This window comes from Saccopteryx bilineata, chromosome 1 (assembly GCF_036850765.1).
Source record: "Saccopteryx bilineata isolate mSacBil1 chromosome 1, mSacBil1_pri_phased_curated, whole genome shotgun sequence".
Classification (NCBI taxonomy): Eukaryota; Metazoa; Chordata; class Mammalia; order Chiroptera; family Emballonuridae; genus Saccopteryx; species Saccopteryx bilineata.
The window spans coordinates 141,123,806-141,141,683 of NC_089490.1; the positions used below are offsets into that span (position 1 = coordinate 141,123,806).

The 17,878-nt window shown below is 50.7% G+C and overlaps 1 protein-coding gene across 6 annotated transcripts in view; it reads right to left on the reverse strand.

Annotated features, from left to right (window-relative positions):
- Positions 1-16,752, reverse strand: part of FCHO1 (FCH and mu domain containing endocytic adaptor 1) — a 33,193-nt gene extending 16,441 nt beyond the window's left edge. For 3 of the 6 annotated variants that reach the window (XM_066269971.1, XM_066269961.1, XM_066269930.1), the window contains exons 1-7: positions 16,655-16,752; positions 11,001-11,119; positions 10,099-10,188; positions 9,613-9,687; positions 4,023-4,114; positions 2,555-2,629; positions 1,265-1,406 (exon numbers count right to left, since the gene is read on the reverse strand). In XM_066269971.1, coding sequence (XP_066126068.1) covers positions 1,265-1,406; positions 2,555-2,629; positions 4,023-4,114; positions 9,613-9,639 — 336 coding nt within the window. In that variant the 5' untranslated portion in view covers positions 9,640-9,687; positions 10,099-10,188; positions 11,001-11,119; positions 16,655-16,752. Of the gene's footprint in view, positions 1-1,264; positions 1,407-2,554; positions 2,630-4,022; positions 4,115-9,612; positions 9,688-10,094; positions 10,189-11,000; positions 11,120-13,534; positions 13,608-16,654 lie in introns of those variants that run through there. The other 3 variants (XM_066269944.1, XM_066269953.1, XM_066269939.1) reach the window with 3 other exon arrangements.
- Positions 16,753-17,878: the final 1,126 nt, after the last annotated feature.

Sequence of the window (17,878 nt, forward strand, 5' to 3'; positions counted from 1 at the left end):
TAAAAGGGACAGACAGTAAATGGGTTTGCTTGTCATGAATACTCAAGTCAAAAAAAGCCACAGACACTATTGTACACAAATGGACATAGCTATATGCCAATAAAACTTTATTTACTGGCACTGAAATCTGAGTGTCATTTTCATGTTTCACAAACTATTCTTTTGTTTTCTCCTCCCCCCTACCCACCATTTAAAAATGTAATAACCGCCCTGGCTGGTTGGCTCAGCGGTAGAGCGTCGGCCTAGCGTGCGGAGGACCCGGGTTCGATTCCCGGCCAGGGCACACAGGAGAAGCGCCCATTTGCTTCTCCACCCCTCCGCCGCGCTTTCCTCTCTGTCTCTCTCTTCCCCTCCCGCAGCCAAGGCTCCATTGGAGCAAAGATGGCCCGGGCGCTGGGGATGGCTCTGTGGCCTCTGCCCCAGGCGCTAGAGTGGCTCTAGTCGCAACATGGCAACGCCCAGGATGGGCAGAGCATCGCCCCCTGGTGGGCAGAGCGTCGCCCCTGGTGGGTGTGCCGGGTGGATCCCGGTCGGGCGCATGCGGGAATCTGTCTGACTGTCTCTCCCTGTTTCCAGCTTCAGAAAAATGAAAAAAAAAAATAAAAAAAAAAAATAAAAAAAAATAAAAATGTAATAACCATTCTTAGCCCCTGGGCTGTACAAAAACAGGTGGTGAGCCAATCTGGCCCACAGGCTGCAGTGTGTAGATTTTTTTTTTTTTGAGGGCTTAAAGAGACCAGAAGGCAGGGGTGGGGTGGGGATGGAGAAACATCAATTCATAGTTGCAGCACTTTAGTTGTTCAGTGATTGCTTTTCATACATGCCTTGACTGGGGGTCTCAAGCCAAGCCTGCAACCCTGGACTCAAACCTATGACCTTGGGCATCAAGCCAATGACCTTTGGGCTCAAGCCAGCAACCCTGGGATCATGTTGATGATCCACACTCAAGCCAGCGACCCTGAGCTCAAGCTGGTGAGCCCATGCTCAAGCTGGCAACCCTGGGGCTTCAAACCTGGGACCTCAGCCTTCCAGACTGATGCTCTGTCCACTGCACCACCACCAGGCTGGTCTAGGATTTGTAGAGTCTGAAATGCCTGACAGTTCCCTGATCTGTAGGGTTCTGGGTTTGATATTTCAGAATTACCAGAATTCTCAGAGGCACAAGCTGGGAGCTGGAGGTTTGAAGGCCCTAGAAGGCCTGGACTCCTTTCAGACATGGTGCCCCCCTCCCAACCCCCCTGGGTAATGCCCACTGGGCACACACCTTCTTGTGCGTCTTGAGCTGCTCCTCGCTGTAACGGAGCATGTCCTTGATGAGGTCCTGTAGCTTCCGAGTCAGCTCCAGGTGGCAGAGTGCCAGCTTGTCCGAGGAGACACGGAAGACCTCCCAGAGTGGGGCAAAGGTCCTAGAGATGGGTGGAGTCACACTCAGGGCCCAGCAGACCCAGTCCTTCAGGGTCCCCTCAGATGGCATGACAGGTATTGACTTAGGCACCTACTGTGTGCCAGCCTCTGCTAAGGAGCAACACATATTAACTCATTTAATCCTACTGCAGCTATATAAGGCCAGCTTGTGATAGATGGGGAGACTGAGGCATAGGAGGCTTTGTAATTCATGCAAAGCCCCTCAGCAAATGAGCATCAAAGCTGCAATTTAAATTCAGGTTCTGAGGCCCCAGAGTCCTATTCCACACTCCAGGCTCCACCTGATACCCAAAGGCAGCTAAGACCCAACCAGCCCAAACCAAGTCCTCAAAAGACTCCCCTTCCAGCTTATACCACCTTGCTCCTCTGCTGCCTCCATTTCTGCCCCTGACGGAACTTTTGCCTCACAGCAGCCACAGAGAACTTTGCACATGTCAGTGGGACCACGTCACATCCTTATTTGCATCAGGTCCCTGCATTCAACCCTCCCATGCTCCAACCCCATCTCCATCTCAGCAGGCCCTGCAACTATGCCAGCCTCTTTGCTCTTCCTTGAACACAGTGCATGGCTGCTTCAGGATCTTGGCACTGGTGGAGCTGCCTGCCTGGGTCTCTGTCCTTCAGATACTCCCAACGCTGATTCCATCTCATTATTAAGGTTTCAGATCATGAAACCTGGGCCCACCCCAGAGGCAGTGCCCAACCTCTCACACTCCTATTTCATTCCCTGCCTAGCACTTTTCACCTGGGAAAGGACTTTGTTCATGTTTATAGGTAACATCTGTTTTGTCAAACATCCTAGGTGTACATGGCATGAACATAGCATGAAGGCAAATAATTAAAAATTTTATCTGTCTTGATGGTCAACTGGGTCCCCAATATCTAGAACAGTGCCTGGCACATAGTAGGTAATATTTGTCATGGCTGTAAATATTTGTTAAATAAATGAATGAGATAGTGAATGAATGAATGGTATGCCTTCCTCTGTCTAATTAGCCCCATAAGTGGAAGGATGACTTCTTATTCTACATATCACAAGTGTAAAAATATGTCCACCCAAGGGCAGGCTCCTGATGACCCCAGGGCCCCACAGCCTTGGGGACCCCTAACCTACCCATGGCTTACTCACCCCATGGGGGTCCCGTTGCTAGCCAGCTTGGAAAGTTTTGCCATTGCTTTCGAGTACGTCTCCTCAATAGTGGCCCTGGGTAGGAGGATGGAAAAGATAGGGAAGGTTCAGGGTACCCATGGGAGATGCCCTGCCCCCTTGGGCCTCAGTTTCCCCATCTCAAACATCTGCGTAATGGCTCTTAGTGACACCGTCGGGAAAGGCATTCAGGAAATTCATGGGAGGGGTTTTTATTTTTTATTTATTTATTTATTTATTTATTTATTTTTTCTTTCATTTTTCTGAAGCTGGAAACAGGGAGAGACAGTCAGACAGACTCCCGCATGCTCCCCGACCGGGATCCACCCGGCACGCCCACCAGGGGCGATGCTCTGCCCACCAGGGGGCGATGCTCTGCCCATCCTGGGCGTCGCCATGTTGCGACCAGAGCCACTCTAGCACCTGGGGCAGAGGCCACAGAGCCATCCCCAGCGCCCGGGCCATCTTTGCTCCAATGGAGCCTTGGCTGCGGGAGGGGAAGAGAGAGACAGAGAGGAAAGCGTGGCTGAGGGGTGGAGAAGCAAATGGGCGCTTCTCCTGTGTGCCCTGGCCGGGAATCGAACCCGGGTCCTCCACACGCTAGGCCGATGCTCTACCGCTGAGCCAACCGGCCAGGGCGGTTTTTATTTTTAAATAATACATTTTATGAACAACAGTAGTAACAGCTAGGAGCAGCATCAGGTAAAACTTTATTTTGAGGTAAATGCTTTATATGGTCTGTCTCATTTAATTGGAGGAGACAAACTCATACTTCCTTTTCCCCTCTGGACAGACACTGCTAAATGCCTAGCTAATACCACTCACATTTTTATCTGGACTAATAGAACCTCAATTTTGTTTGGGGCAGCAATGTGCCCAGTTAAAACCAATTACCTATGGGGGCATTTTATGATAGAGGCAGAGGTATCCACGGAGTACCACAGGGGTGGAAGACTCAAAAAATAAAGAGTAGTCTCTGTCCTGCATGGACAGTTCTACTTGACAGCCATGCAGGGAAAAGGCTGGTTATAATCCTCTGAACTCTCTGCCCAGGTTTAAAGGCATTCAGCTACTGAGTGACCAGGGAGCAGAGGCTGCCTTACAATTTGATTTTATTATGTTGTCTGGGATACTAACAGCAGAACAATTACACACTGAAATATAGATTATTTTAGCACACATGTTTTCTTTTGTCATACTTAGGGCACGAGATTAACTTTTCAAAATTCTCCTTTAAGCAGGTCATACTATATTGTCTTTTCAGGAGGCGTTAGAAACCTGGGGAATACTGTTTACAGGGGGTCATGGGACTGAGAGTGTTGGGAACAAGGGTTTTGAGGGTCTTCAAGCAGGTTTATAGTTCCTGGAACCCACAGGGATCTGGACCTGGGGCAGGGCTGCATGGACCCTGGGGCGTGGACACATGCTAGGTGGGGTGTGGGAACCTCACCTCTCCCGGATGAAGTCTGCCAGCTCCTTGGTGGAGATGGGTCCCTGTTTCAAGCTGTGGTACAAAACCTCAAAGCCATGGTTTTTCTCGCCCTGCAGAGAATGGAGATGGAGATTGAGAAAGGGATGTGGAACACATCAAGGGTGGCTAGCAACAGAACATAAACGGAGGACCCAAAAAGCAGAAGTCCATCTCCTTGGCTGTAGAGATTGGTTCATTCTCCCTCCCTCTTCCAAGGATTGGTTCATGGGCCTTAAATTGGCCTAATCAGATAAAAGCCTGGGGGTTTTGTCCCATAGTTGGAGATACATTTTCATTACTGGTTGCGTCTTTATCTTTCTCTTTGTTTCTCCATCTCTCTCTCTATTTCTCCCTGAGTCTCTGCCTCCATCAGTTTCTCCTCCCTGTTTTTCTCTGTGTTTTTCCACAAATGAGGAATTATGTGGGCACAGGAAATATTGGAAGCCAAGTGGAAATCATGAATTTTGAAAAGAAACTGAACTTGAGCAAATCAGAATAGCAGCGGGTTGAGTCAAGTTGCTGGATCAAACCAACCCTGAAAGCCGCATTACCCCAAATCATTTCAATTTTGTGAACCAATTTGACCACTATCATGTAAGTCACTGTAGTCAGTCTTCTGTTCTCTTTAACACAAAAACTCCTTGTCTGAGCAAGGTCTGATTCTGATGCCTCTCTCAGAACCTAGCAATGTCCAGTTCAGGGTGGGGCACAGAAAGGGCATTTGAGTTTGTTGAATAAATGAACAAATGAGTTATTCTGCTATTACCCTGCACTGGTGAGGACAGAGCTTCTAACAATGTGCCTGCTGCTGCGTTCAACAAAACTTCTTTAGTACTAGTTCTGGGGTCACCACAGTGGGGGAAAGCAGGGCTGTGCTGTGTGGTCAGGGCATCTCACCCTCTCTCTTTAATATACCCTTATTAAGATGAGGGAAGGGTCCTGGCTGGGTGGCTCAGTGGTAGAGCATTGGCCTGAAGTGTGGATGCCCCGGGTTCAATTCCTGGTTAGGGAACACAGGAGAACTGCCCATCTGCTCTGCTTCTCTACCCCTTCCCCTTCTCACTTCTTTCTTTCTCTCTCTGTCTCTCTCTGTCTGTCTGTCTCTCTCTCTCTCTTCCCCTCCTGCAGCCATGGCTCGATTGGACAAGTTGGCCCCAGATACTGAGGATGGCTCCATGGACTCTGCCTCAGGTGCTAAGAAGACCTCAGATGCTGAGCAAGGGAGCAATGCTCCAAATGGGCAGAGCATCGCCCCCTAGTGGGTTTGCCAGGTGGATCCCAGTCAGGGCATATGCAGGAGACTGTCTCTGTCTCTCCTCCTCTCACTGAATTAAAAAAAAAAAAAAAGATGGGGGCAGGGAGCCATCTTCCTCTCATATGGGGATGAATAAACACCAAGATGATCAGGATCCTCCAAAATTCCAAGGCAACCCTAGTTTTTGCTACTTCATGGCTTTAATGTTTTGCTTTAAGTTTGCTCACATTTCTTTTCCAAACACGTTTATTTAAAAGGGTAACTTTCACCATTATTCTAAGCGGAAAACCAGGACCTCATGCCATAATGAAGGGAACAGGAGAAAAATAAGGCAACAGCTATGTTTTAATGGCACCAGACCCTACCCCATGTAGGGGCATCATGTCTGAACAGCAAGCTGTTTGTTAAAATGAGAGATCAGCTGGGGTCCGAGGGAACTGGAGACATTTTAGCACCAAATGGATCCTTGCAATCTGGACTGAAAGAAAGGTCTGTGAAGGGATCTGAAGTTGTTTTACTGCCAGTACCAATCACTGAAACAACCCCTTTGGCAGCACTTTGCAGGCCCTCCACAAATAGTTCCTTCCATCCTATTCCAGTTTGTGGGGTTCACCTTCCAGTCCCATGGAAGCTTGAAGGCTAAAGCCAGAAGTTAATAGCAAATGATCTATCTTGCTGCACAAATGCAGAAACTGAAGCTAAGATGGGGGCAGACCCAGGACAGTCTCAAGCTCAAATCTCAGTCACTCCACATTCTAGAATCAGTGATGGCTCCTTGTTGCCCACCAGCTGCTTAAGTCCAAAGCCCTTAGCCTGGAATTGCCTTTCAACTTCACCTCCCAGTTTCTCTTGGCCTTGCATTCAAACAGCAAGCAGTGTGATGATATCTGCACCTTCCCTCCATCGAACCCATCAAAATCCTTCCATCTATCAAGGGTCATTGCCAGACCTACCTTCAGGAATGTTCTCAGCTCAAAAGCAATCACTGAACAATTAAAGTGCTACAACTACAAGTTGCTGCTTCTCTTTTCTCTCCTTTCCTCCCTCTTTTCCTTTCTCTCTCTTAAAAACCAAAAGAACTTTTTTAGACCTTCCTCAGACTCCCACTTCCCTGAATGTTCGTTGTTGATCCCTCCTGCTCCCCAGAAATCCGTTTCCTCTCTTTCCATGTCTATATTGTACTTTCAAGGCTGAAGGGTCAAATCCTCCTTTTATGCATGGGGTCACTTTGGGCCAGTGACTTCATCACCTCTCTGAGTCTCCTTTTTCTTTTTTTCTTTTTTTATTTATTCATTTTAGAGAGGAGAGGGAAAGACAGAGAGAGAGAGAGAGGAGAGACAGAGAGAGATGAGGGGAGGAGCTGGAAGCATCAACCCCCATATGTGCTGTGACCAGGCAAGCCCAGGGTTTCGAACCAGCAACCTCAGCATTTCCAAGTGGACGCTTTATCCACTGCACCACCACAGGTCAGGCCATTGAGTCTCCTTTTTCTCATCTGACAAATGGTGACCATGACAGTAGCCACCTACCAAGAGCTTTGGTGATATGATGATATGAGGCTGGTGCAGTGCTGGACACAGGGCTCCCGCACAGTGGTGAGTGCTCAGCACACAGCCCCAGGAGCCCTACCAGCCCAGACCAGGGGATCCTCGGGTGAGGCTGCGCCAGGCACTGCTGCCCAGGCCAGCATCTGGGGCTGACTTGGAGCCAACCGCTGGCCCATTTCCCAGACCTGGCAAAGCCCCTAGCAGCGATGCCTCCCTTGGGCTGGGGTGGCAGCTGAGGGTCCAAGGAAAGGATGTCTCAAACTTGCATCTCCCATCAGAAACTCCAGACTCCAGTGTTGCCCCTTACCAAGCTCAGAGGGATATTTTTGACATAGCTTGATCATGTCCCTCTCTTGCTCATACTCCCTCCATGGTTCCCTAGTGCCCTCTATGCCTCCAGCCCGGCCTTGACCCAACAGGACTAGAGCATCCCTGTCTGGTTTGATCTGCCCTAACTGGAACCTCCTTCAGGCCAACATCACTCAGCAGAGCCACCAATACAAACAATAGATTAAACAAAACATTGATTAAAAGAAGTATTCTAGAGGCACTTCCTGGGTCCCCAGGAGGTAGAGATTTCATCCCCCTTTCCCAGATGGGGAAATTGAGCCTTTGAGATGCAGTCACCTGCCCAAGGACTTCCAGAAGAGCCCAATTCAAATCACAAACTCAAAGCTCTTATTCACTATGCACCAGACTATCTTTTGGTGGTGGGGGATGGGTCGGGGGTGGCTTCTATTTTCTCTTTGCAGATCTGAATTTTCTGCAGTGAGCTTGCATGCCTCATGCAATAAAAAAGAATTTAAAATAAATGTAGGTGCCTCATGACATTAAAAGAAATTTTAAATAAATGTAGGTGCTGCTATCTTGATTCTAACACCTGGGCAACAAAACTGATCCTCAACTTGGCAACCCCTTTACACAGTTGCCAACAGGGCCTCAGAGAGAGGCAGCCCCTCACTGGGGTCACACATTCATTCAGAAGCAAATCTGGGGATTCTGACCCTTGGGAAGGGGGTGAAGATCAGGTCCCCATCGTGACAAGGGGTGCGGCCTCTTTAAGAAAGCAAGGCCAGTAAGAGGAGCCCCAGCTGGGGAGGAAGAAAGGAAGGGAGCTGGGCCAGTTGCTAGGGGCAACCAGTTGCCTAGCAATGGGCTCAAGGCCTGCAACTAGGGTAGGGGCTTTCTGCCCTGGTCCTTCCTGGACTCTCCTGTTCACTCATCCTCTGTGACTCCCCATTAGTCTGGCACTGCAGGAGGAGTTCTGTGCCCTCCACTAGCCAGCTAGTGTCACACCTCTGGGCTTTTGTCCAGGCTGTCCTCTGTGCTGGAATGACTTGCTGACATCCTAGAAAATCTCAGCCTTCAAAGCCCACAGCAAACACGACTCTGTGTCCAGGCTCTTCCTCTGGGTGCCCCCAAGGTACTGCAAGGCTGGAGTCTGGGTGGCCCTCAGAAGTGGGGCTCCTTGGGGTCAGAGCTGGAATGGAGCCTCTTGGGGGACAACATCCCCCAGAACTGGCTGGGTGTAGGATGTTGGTGGCCAGGAGGGAGAGTGTGAATGACTGAATGAAAACAAATCCATCTCATTAGACCTCCTTGGGTCACTATATGGTCCCTGGCCCAGAGGGAAAATGGGTGAGACGGAAGCTAGGGGTCAAGCCATACAACTCTCCAGGATGGGAAAGACATGGAAATCCCCTGGCTGGAATGACCCTGGATCCTGGAAGTTCAGTCTAACCCTGAATTTGAGCCCTGACCCTGAACTTTCTCCAGCGTTCCAGCTCGATGCTTTATCCCACTGCGCCACCACAGGTCAGGCTTTTTTTTTTTAATATTTTATTATTTTATTTTTTTAATTTTTTTTAACTTTTTATTTATTTTTAATTTTATTTATTCATTTTAGAGAGGAGAGAGGGGGGGAGAGAGAGAGAGACAGAGAGAGAGGAGAGAGAGATAGGGGGGAGGAGCTGGAAGCATCAACTCCCATATGTGCCTTGACCAGGCAAGCCCAGGGTTTCGAACCGGCGACCTCAGCATTTCCAGGTCGAAGCTTTATCCACTGCGCCACCACAGGTCAGGCGACCCTGAACTTTCTCACTGGGCAACCTCAGATAAAAGAGTCCTACTCGCCCTGGCCGGTTGGCTCAATGGTAGAGCGTCGGCCTGGTGTGCAGAAGTCCCGGGTTCGATTCCCGGCCAGGGCACACAGGAGAAGAGCCCATCTGCTTCTCCACCCCTCCCCCTCTCCTTTCTCTCTGTTTCTCTCTTCCCCTCCCGCAGCGAGGCTCCATTGGAGCAGAGATGGCCCAGGCGCTGGGGATGGCTCCTTGGCCTCTGCCCCAGGCACTAGAGTGGCTCTGGTCACGACAGAGCGACACCCCGGAGGGGCAGAGCATCGCCCCCTGGTGGGCAGAGCATCGCCCCCTGGTGGGTGTGCCGGATGGATCCCGGTCAGTCGCATGCGGGAATCTGTCTGTCTCTCCCCGTTTCCAGCTTCAGAAAAATACAAAAAAAAAAAAAAGAGTCCTACTCTGAGCCTCACTCTCTCTGTTGTTCAAGCTGTGACTTGCCCAAGGTCACAAGGCTCATTTGGTCTGAGGATGTAGATTCAAACCTAGCCTGACTCTTCCCACTTTAACTTCTATTCCCTACAGACTCTCCACTTGCCCAAGACTCTGCCCACGAGCCACCAGGTCCCCACACCTTAATAAAAGCCCACCACAGTTCTTCCAAGAGTCCTCACCAAAATAAGAGTGGATCTTACCCAAAAATGCTCCCCAAAATATGACATCCTGATGGCTTCAGTGGAGACTCCTGCAGGCTCTGGTCTAGTGCCTGTCTGAAGAAAAAGGCAAGTTTGAGCTGCAAAGTCACGGCTGTCTTAGGCTAGAGGAGGGGAAATTCCAACTGTCCTTTCTGTGGAGGAGGGAGAGAGATGTTGGAGGAACTAAAAGCCCCAAGGGAGTATGCTTGAGCTCCTGAGCTGATTTAGCCCCAGTCCATGCCTCAAAGTAGCCCCTAGCCTATGAGAACAAAGCTGGATACAGATGCCCCAAGTCCTGTGGGGTTAGGTAGAAGGATAGCAGCTGGGGGAGCCTTGACTAGAATAAAGGGCAAGGAAATTAGGGTTCTTAAGCACAAATAGGAGTTCACTATGGGGGAGGCTACTGGATGAGCCGTAGCCTGGGCAGAAAAGTTCTGGGCCATTTTATAGATGGAAAAACACCACCCCAGGGAAGATAGCACTTGCCAAAGTCACACAGTCAGGACTTGATAGTGGATTTGTACTCTTGGCCAGCTGAGTCCAGACCTGAGCACTCAGCTCCACACTGGGCAGCTCCTGTGGGAAAAGGGACTGGTAAGAAATGGATTCTGGTCTGAACCAGCTCAACTCCCTCCTTCCTGATGAACACGTCCAAATGAAAGTTGTCACTGGTGTTGCTCCCTGCATGTCTTCTGTTGATGTAACTGATCCACTTTCCTTTTCCCCAGTGGGGAAGAGTGACAGGCCAAGCGGTTGGGTTGGGCTGTTGGTGGCTGTGTGTAAGCTGCGACCTGCCACCAGGCTTTGTGCATGGGAGACATGGAGGCCTTGGTCCCTGGAGGGAGTGTGACTGCCTGTTGTTAGCAGCGCCCTGTTGTTAGCGGTCACCAGGAATGGTGCCGCGCGGGCTCTGGCCAAAGACATCTGTGTGGTGATGGTGCAGCCCCCCCCCCCCCCAGGCTGGGGTCTGCTCCCTTCAGGTTAAAGAAAGGGAAACAAATGTCATAGGAAAAGAAGGCCATGTGGCCATTTATTTTTATAATTCAAGGAAGTTCCTTTACTTTCATTTTCTTTGCTGGTGGGCATGCATGGAGAGGAAGCATGTGTCCCCTTAGAAGAAACACAGGTGATGGTGGGTCTGGCCCTGCTGGGTGCTGGGAGAGGGCTGAAGGCGGCGGAGGTGTAAGGTCAGTCCTTCAAGCACTGTAGGGTCTGGGGTGAAGCTGTCCCCACCCAGGCTGGGCCATTAAAAATTAAAAAAGAAAAAAAAAAAAAGAAATGGACTCTGGGGATGTAATTAACCATAAGGTGTTTGGGTCCCTTGGGCTTTCCTGAATCCTTCTACAACAGTCCCCATCTCATGAACACTCCTGCAATGGGAAGCTTACCCGTCACCACGGAGACTAGCTGGCTTGGGTGCCCCCATGAGTCTCAACCCTGCCCCTTGGAACCCAGTGTTCACCCGGTGACTGAGTCACTGTTCGGCTCTGTGCCCCAGTTTTTCCATCTGTAAAACAAGAAAGCAAGCTTAGAAGGTTTTTTGTTTTTTTTAATTTTTCTGAATTAAGAAGCGTGGTGGTGGGGGGGAGGCAGACAGACTCCTGCATGCGTCCGACCGGGATCCACCCGGATGCCCACCAGAGGGCGATGCTGTGCCCATCTGGGGCATTGCTCCTTGGGCCGGAGTCATTCTACCGCCTGAGGCAGAGGCTATGGAGCCATCAATCCTTAGTGCCCGGGCCAACTTTGCTCCAATGGAGCCTTGGCTGTGGGAGGGGAAGAGAGAGATAGAGAGGAAGGAGAAGGGGAGGGGTGGAGAAGCAGATGGGTGCTTGTGTGTGCCCTGGCCGGGAATCAAACCCAGGACTTCCACACACTCTACTGCTGAGCCAACCGACCAGGGCTAGAAAGGGTCTTGATGGGGGGCCCCAGGACTCTGTGAAGAGAGGGTGGGCAAAGCTGCCTGGCAACAGAGGAACACTTAGTGTCCTTGGCATGTCCTCGAGGCTGGACTTGTCACTGGAGCCCACAGGCTCCATTCATAATTCATGACTCCGAAGGCAGCTCAGCAGCAGCTGGGAGCCCAGGAGGTACAGTGGCAACAGGGACACGGCTGGTGACCACAGGGTGGGAATGGTCCCTTGGCCCTACCAGGAAAGGCCTGAGCAAGGACCTTGGACAAAACTGCCCGTTGCTGAAGCTCAATTAACCTAATCTGGAAAGTGAGTTTAACTTGATCCAGTGTCATCTAGGCCTCAGTCCCCTGACTTCACCCAGCACCCTACCATGTGTCCATATGCCAGGGTCTGTGAGATAATTCAATCCTGGGCCTGGTCCCTGGGAGTCCCCCAGTCTAGAGGAACAGAGCTGGACACAGACACCCTGGTCCTTTAGGGTCAGGGCTGGCCAAATGGAGGAACAAGAATTGGGGACCTGGACTGAAGGAGGGAAGCATGGTTGTTGGGATTTTAAAGCATGAATAGGCGTCTAGGCAAAAAAAAAAAAAAAGATTTGATTCAACAAACATTCCAAACCACCACCTGGGTGATGCAAGGGATCCTGAGAAACTTCAGTTGCTGGTGCAGCCCCCAAGGAAACCCAGGCTGTCAGGGGACATGCTAGGCTAACATCCCAAAATGAAAAGCCTTACATTTCTATCTCATTTCTTACTTTCTGGCCATGATTTAAACTCTGAGCATTTCTAAATCCCCTAGAGCAGTGGTCCCCAATCCCCGGGCCACGGACCGGTACCAGTCCACAGAGAAAGAATAAATAACTTACATTATTTCCGTTTTATTTATATTTAAGTCTGAACGATGTTTTATTTTTAAAAAAATGACCACATTCCCTCTGTTACATCCGTCTAAGACTCACTCTTGACGCTTGTCTTGGTCACATGATACATTTATCCGTCCCACCCTAAAGGCTGGTCCATGAAAATATTTTCTGACATTAAACCGGTCCGTGGTCCAAAAAAGGTTGGGGACCACTGCCCTGGAGCTATGCTGACTGGCAGAGGGACCAGTAGCCTCATGTAACAATTTAATTTTCAACTAAGTAATATAAATACAATTAACTCCTCAACTCTTCAGTTGTGACAGCCTTGCTTCCAGGGCTCAGTAGCCACACAGGGCTGGCAGTGGCCATATAAGACAGCACAGAGAGAGTTCCGCAGACAGTGCTGCTCTAAGGATCCTAGGAGCCACCAGTCCCAAGTTCCACAGAAGCCAAGAATCTTGCTACTATGTTTACAGCTTATTTTATTTATTCATTTTAGAAAGGGAGAGAGAAAGAGAGAGAGAGAGAGAGAGAGAGAGAGAGAGAGAAAGGGGGGAGGAGCTGGAAGCATCAACTCCCATATGTGCCTTGACCAGGCAAGCCCAGGTTTTGAACCGGCAACCTCAGCATTTCCAGGTCGACGCTTTATCCACTGCGCCACCACAGGTCAGGCATGTTTACAGCTTAGATCCCTCCCCGCACATACACTGAACGCCAGTATGTTTGTGGTGCTGTGCCCAACTCATCATAGATCCAAGTTCATTTAACTTTCACAACCACACCATAGGGCACAGTCTGAATTTTACATATGAGGAGATTGAGGCACAGAAAGGTCATTCACTGACTGTCCCCAGGTCACTGTGATTTTTGTCCCTGGCCTGTCTGCCAAAGAACTGCTGTTCAGAACCACCATGGGTGGCTCTGGGTCTCCACATCCACTCTACTGCCCTGCAACCACCACGCCACTCAGAGCAGTAACAAGGGCAAGCAACCCCCCACCACCACCACCACCACCAGTGGCAGGCCCTGGCCCAGCCCAGGAAGTGATACCTGTTTCTGAAACAGCAGGCAGAGGGGCATCCCTTCTGTTCCTGAGGGGGGTAGGGAGGGGCAGTGGGCACCTCCTAGCAGGGCTCAAACTCACCAAACAGGACAGCCAGTGGAGCTTGGCTCCGCTCAGACAGGGTAGCACCAAAGACAACCACGCAGCTCCTGACGCTTCCGCCAAGCAGAGGCCCGTGGGTGTGGGGGACAGGAAGTACACCCGCCCCGCCTACCGCCCAACCGCCACCTCACCTTCCCCTCCCGAGCACCCTTGGGACCTCTCTGGAAGCGAGCAGGTCATGGATGGGTAAACCTGCAACTCTCAGCCTAGAGCCATTTTTACCCAACAAATCATAATCTGACAATTGTGAAATAACAGAACCCATAAATTGAGTGGCAACCCTAGACTAACCATTCCACATTTCATCGTCCAGAGATGGGCCAATGATACCTGTTTATAGATAGGGAATCTGAGGCTCAGAGAGGGGAGTCCAATGCCCAAAGTTGTACAGCTAATGAATGGCAGTGCTGAGACTCAAACCCAGGGCTGCATTAGGACTCTGATGGGCTCGAGGAACTTTTACCTTCCTGGGCCCCTTGCCCCCCTTAAGAAAATAATTTAAACTATATTTTACCACTGCATTGGCATAAAGGCAAATAGATTAATATCATATATTTAAATGTCTTCTTTGATTCCACAGCTCAACTTTTTCCCTTCTGATTTCAAAAGAAGTTAAACTATCTTCGTGGACCCCTAAAAGTATTGTGCCAGAGACATGGTGATCACTGCATCTGATGGAGAAGTCAGCTTTGTTGGAACCCAGGTCTCCCAGCCTCTGTAATGCCAGTACAAAGCCCAGAGATGAACAGGGTCAAACAGCCCAAGGTCAAACAGCAGGTTGTCAGTTGACCATCCTCTGGCTGCTAGAAGCAGGGAAGAGTCCTCCCTGGGGGGACTCTGGCACCCCCTAGAGATGTATCCTGCCTCCCCAGCACCAATTCCCTAAAACCTGGGGCTCTGCACCTAGTCTAGTGTAGAGATCAGGCCCAGGATAGGAGCCCAGTCAGCGAAGAAGTCCAAACTCTAGCTCCTGGGCTACTGCTGGGTGACCTTGGGATGCCCCTGACCTCTCTGGGCTTCCTGAGTTTTGTGAAACAGGATCTGACATTTTGCTCTCCCCCAACTGCAGTTTGCTCACACTAGGACCAATATGGAGCTTTTCTCTCCTTCCCAGTGACTGACCTCTTGGCCATGCTGTTTCAGTGACCAGCTCTGTCACATGCTTCCTCCTTCCAGGCTGAGCCACCAGAGTTGTGACCATTTACATGTTCTGGCTTGATTTTCACAATAGCACTTAAACACAGTATCTCATCTTGGTCATTACCCCAAATGGGGAAACTGAGGCATGGGCCCCATGTTACACAGTGATTGGGCCATTGAGTGGGTATCTGAGCTCACTCAGGAATTTTTCACTCTTCTCCATTGGTGCAAACACCTACTTTATTTGGCAAACACCTACTGAGCGCCCACTGTACCTGATTGCCAGGCTGGTGACACAGCAGGCAATCCCCTCACAGACTCCCTTCTCTCCTCTCCACTCCACTCCAGATCAGCTGTGACCCCATTTATGATCAGTAATATTGCAATTAGCATAATAATGATCATGTCTGTATTGACAGCACTCCCATTCTCCCACAGTCTCCTTTGATCTTTCAAGAGGGATTCAATCCATTTCACAGAAAAACTCACCAAGGCACAAAGGACCAAAGCCACACACAGGAGAACTAGGTTTGAACGTGGAGCACTGTACTCCCAGCCCAGTGCTCACTCCTCTGCCCATTACAGGGACAGAGTTTCAGGAGAAAGGGGACAGGCTGGCCTGGCTCCTGCCTAGGACCCCGCCCAGGCACTGTCTTACCCCTGGCGTGGGTGATGGTATGTGGGTCAGGGTGTGTCCTGGGCAGCCCTGCTGATGAGACCTGGGTGGTAGAGCCCCTGTTCTAACTATTGCAGCCTGGTGATATAATTTACTGTTTGGCAGAGTAGCTCTTCCAGCAATGCCAGAGTGTGACCATCCACCCATTTGCAGTGCAGTAAACTGAGGCTCAAGAGGTCAGTAAAGCATGTCAAAGGTAGGGGGATCTTCAAACCCATTGCTCTCTTACCCCAAATCACTGACATCTTAAGCAAAAGGGTAGGAGGGTCAAGATCTGGCAAAGATGGGGGTGGTGAGTTTCAGAATCTGGAGAATATAGGCTCTGAAGCTCCCAATCCATTTTCAAAGGAGAAAACTAAGGTTCAGGTAGGTGCTGTCATATGCCCAAGGTCGCCAGTGAGACAGGTCCATTCAAAGCCTTCTCCTGGTCCCCACTGAGAGTTGGGCAGATGACTTCTGGGATCCAAGGCAGATGGAGGGGCCGCCCATCCCTCCTCCACACCCCACTCACAGTCAGCCTCCAGCAAGATCCTAATTTACCTCGATTTATTTTAATACCCAGGAACAGATGCTCACTGCTCAACCCCCACTGAGGCAGGGACCACTCCCAAGTCTACTCCAGGCCCTTCCAGGCCTTGCCTGGCCCAGACCCACTTGGCAAGGGACCCCACACTGACCCCATCCCCAGAATTTCAACCTTAGGGTTCTTGAATAGGATGCCAGCAAAAGGTGCCCTCCCCCATCTTTGTGGTAGGGGGCTGGGATAGGACAGTCTACAGGAGGGCCCCAGGTGACCCCCAGTTCTATGAGGACTGGATCAGGGTTTGTAGTGGAGAAAAGGGGAAAAAGGTTCCTCATCTCGATCCTGGAGGGTGCAGGTCTCAGATGGGGAGAGGGAAATTGAGGGTGGTCTCCACTTCGACTATCCTGGGTCTCAGGCTGGAAGGAGAGCAGCCCCAGAACCTAGACCCAGATCCAAGGTTAGAATAAAGGGATTTGGGGGAGGGTCATAGCCACCCCCCTGTACGTTCCGGTTCTAAGCCACAGGAGACAAGGAACTAGGGCAAGGGTCCCTATCTTCCTCTGCGAACCCCTGATTATCACCTGGGGGAGGTCGGGGCGCCCACCCTGCAGATCCCCGAAACCCTGATCGCCATTCCCCCAAACCCCGCTGAGCCTCTGCCCCTCCAATGCCACCAGAATTGCGGGGCACTGTGCGTGCGCACGCGGGGCTGCGCGGGTCAGAGGGATTGGATTGGTGGGAGATGGGGGACAAAACTCACCTTCCGAGCTCGGGCCGAGCCCCGCGCCCGCCGCCACCTGCGGCTCTGTCGCTGACACCCGAGCCCGCCCGGCCCCGCCCCTCCCTGCGCGGCTGCGGCGGGGCCTCCGTGTGGCTCCGCCTCCGGGGCGTGGCGGAGAGTTCCCCACTACCGCGACAGGACCCGCGGGGTTGGACTCGGAATCGGAGAAGCCAGCCATTGGGCCATGTAGGCATCCAGCTCCGCCAACTCAGCGCACTGATTGGCTGAATCAGGCTCCTTTAATCTCACTCTCTCTCCCACCACCTGCAGGTTATCTGCATAATTTAAAGCTACAGACGCCGCGCCATCCGAGACCAGGTGGGTGGGGGAAGGGACGACAAATTTATTGAGAACTCACTATGTACCAGGCACTGAACAGGGCTCATTTGATGTCCCCCCACAAGCCTGTGAGAGGAACATTATTGATCCTAATTTTACATATGGGGAAACTGAGGCTAAGAGAAGAACTTTCTTGGAGGCCACACAGCAAGTCAACAGTCTTATGAGGTCAGCCCAGGATCTGGCTGGCCTCAGGGGTGTGGGGAAAACCATCCCCAATAATGTCACAGATCTGAAAAACTCCAGGCCCTCTCACCCGTGTCCTCCAAAAATGAGACTTGGCGCCTGCCAGAACCCTATTCAACCCTCCACTTCAATACCCTGCTGCCCTGGCCAGATAGCTCCCTTAGTTACAGCATAGTCCCAAATACACAAAAGGTTGTGGATTCAATCCCAGGACACTGTCACTACAAGATGTTAGGAGCTCACCTCATCTATTCTCTGCCCTAGGCTGACTGACAATCAGACTTTTCTCCAAGGAGCAGTCTTGGTGTCTTTCACTGGAGAACGGTGTTAGAAACCAAGACTGGAGCAGTAGGGGTGCTCATTGCTACTGGAACATCACTGATTTTAGGCCATCTCAGCTGACAGAGCAAGGATATATGTGTGTGTGTACTAACCTGTGTATATACACAAACCTATAAATACTTCCATATGTAACTGTACCTATATTAAGTTAAAAATAAGTTTGTGCAGATGTCTCCACACCATTCGCCTTCTATTTGCTTCATTGTTCCATTCCAGGTGCACAGAGAGCAGCTTTAGGAGGTTAACCCCAAGCCACAGGGGTTTTTTGTTGTTTTTTTTAAAGTGAGAGGAGGGGAGATAGTGAGACGGGCTCTTGCATGCACCTAACCAGGATCC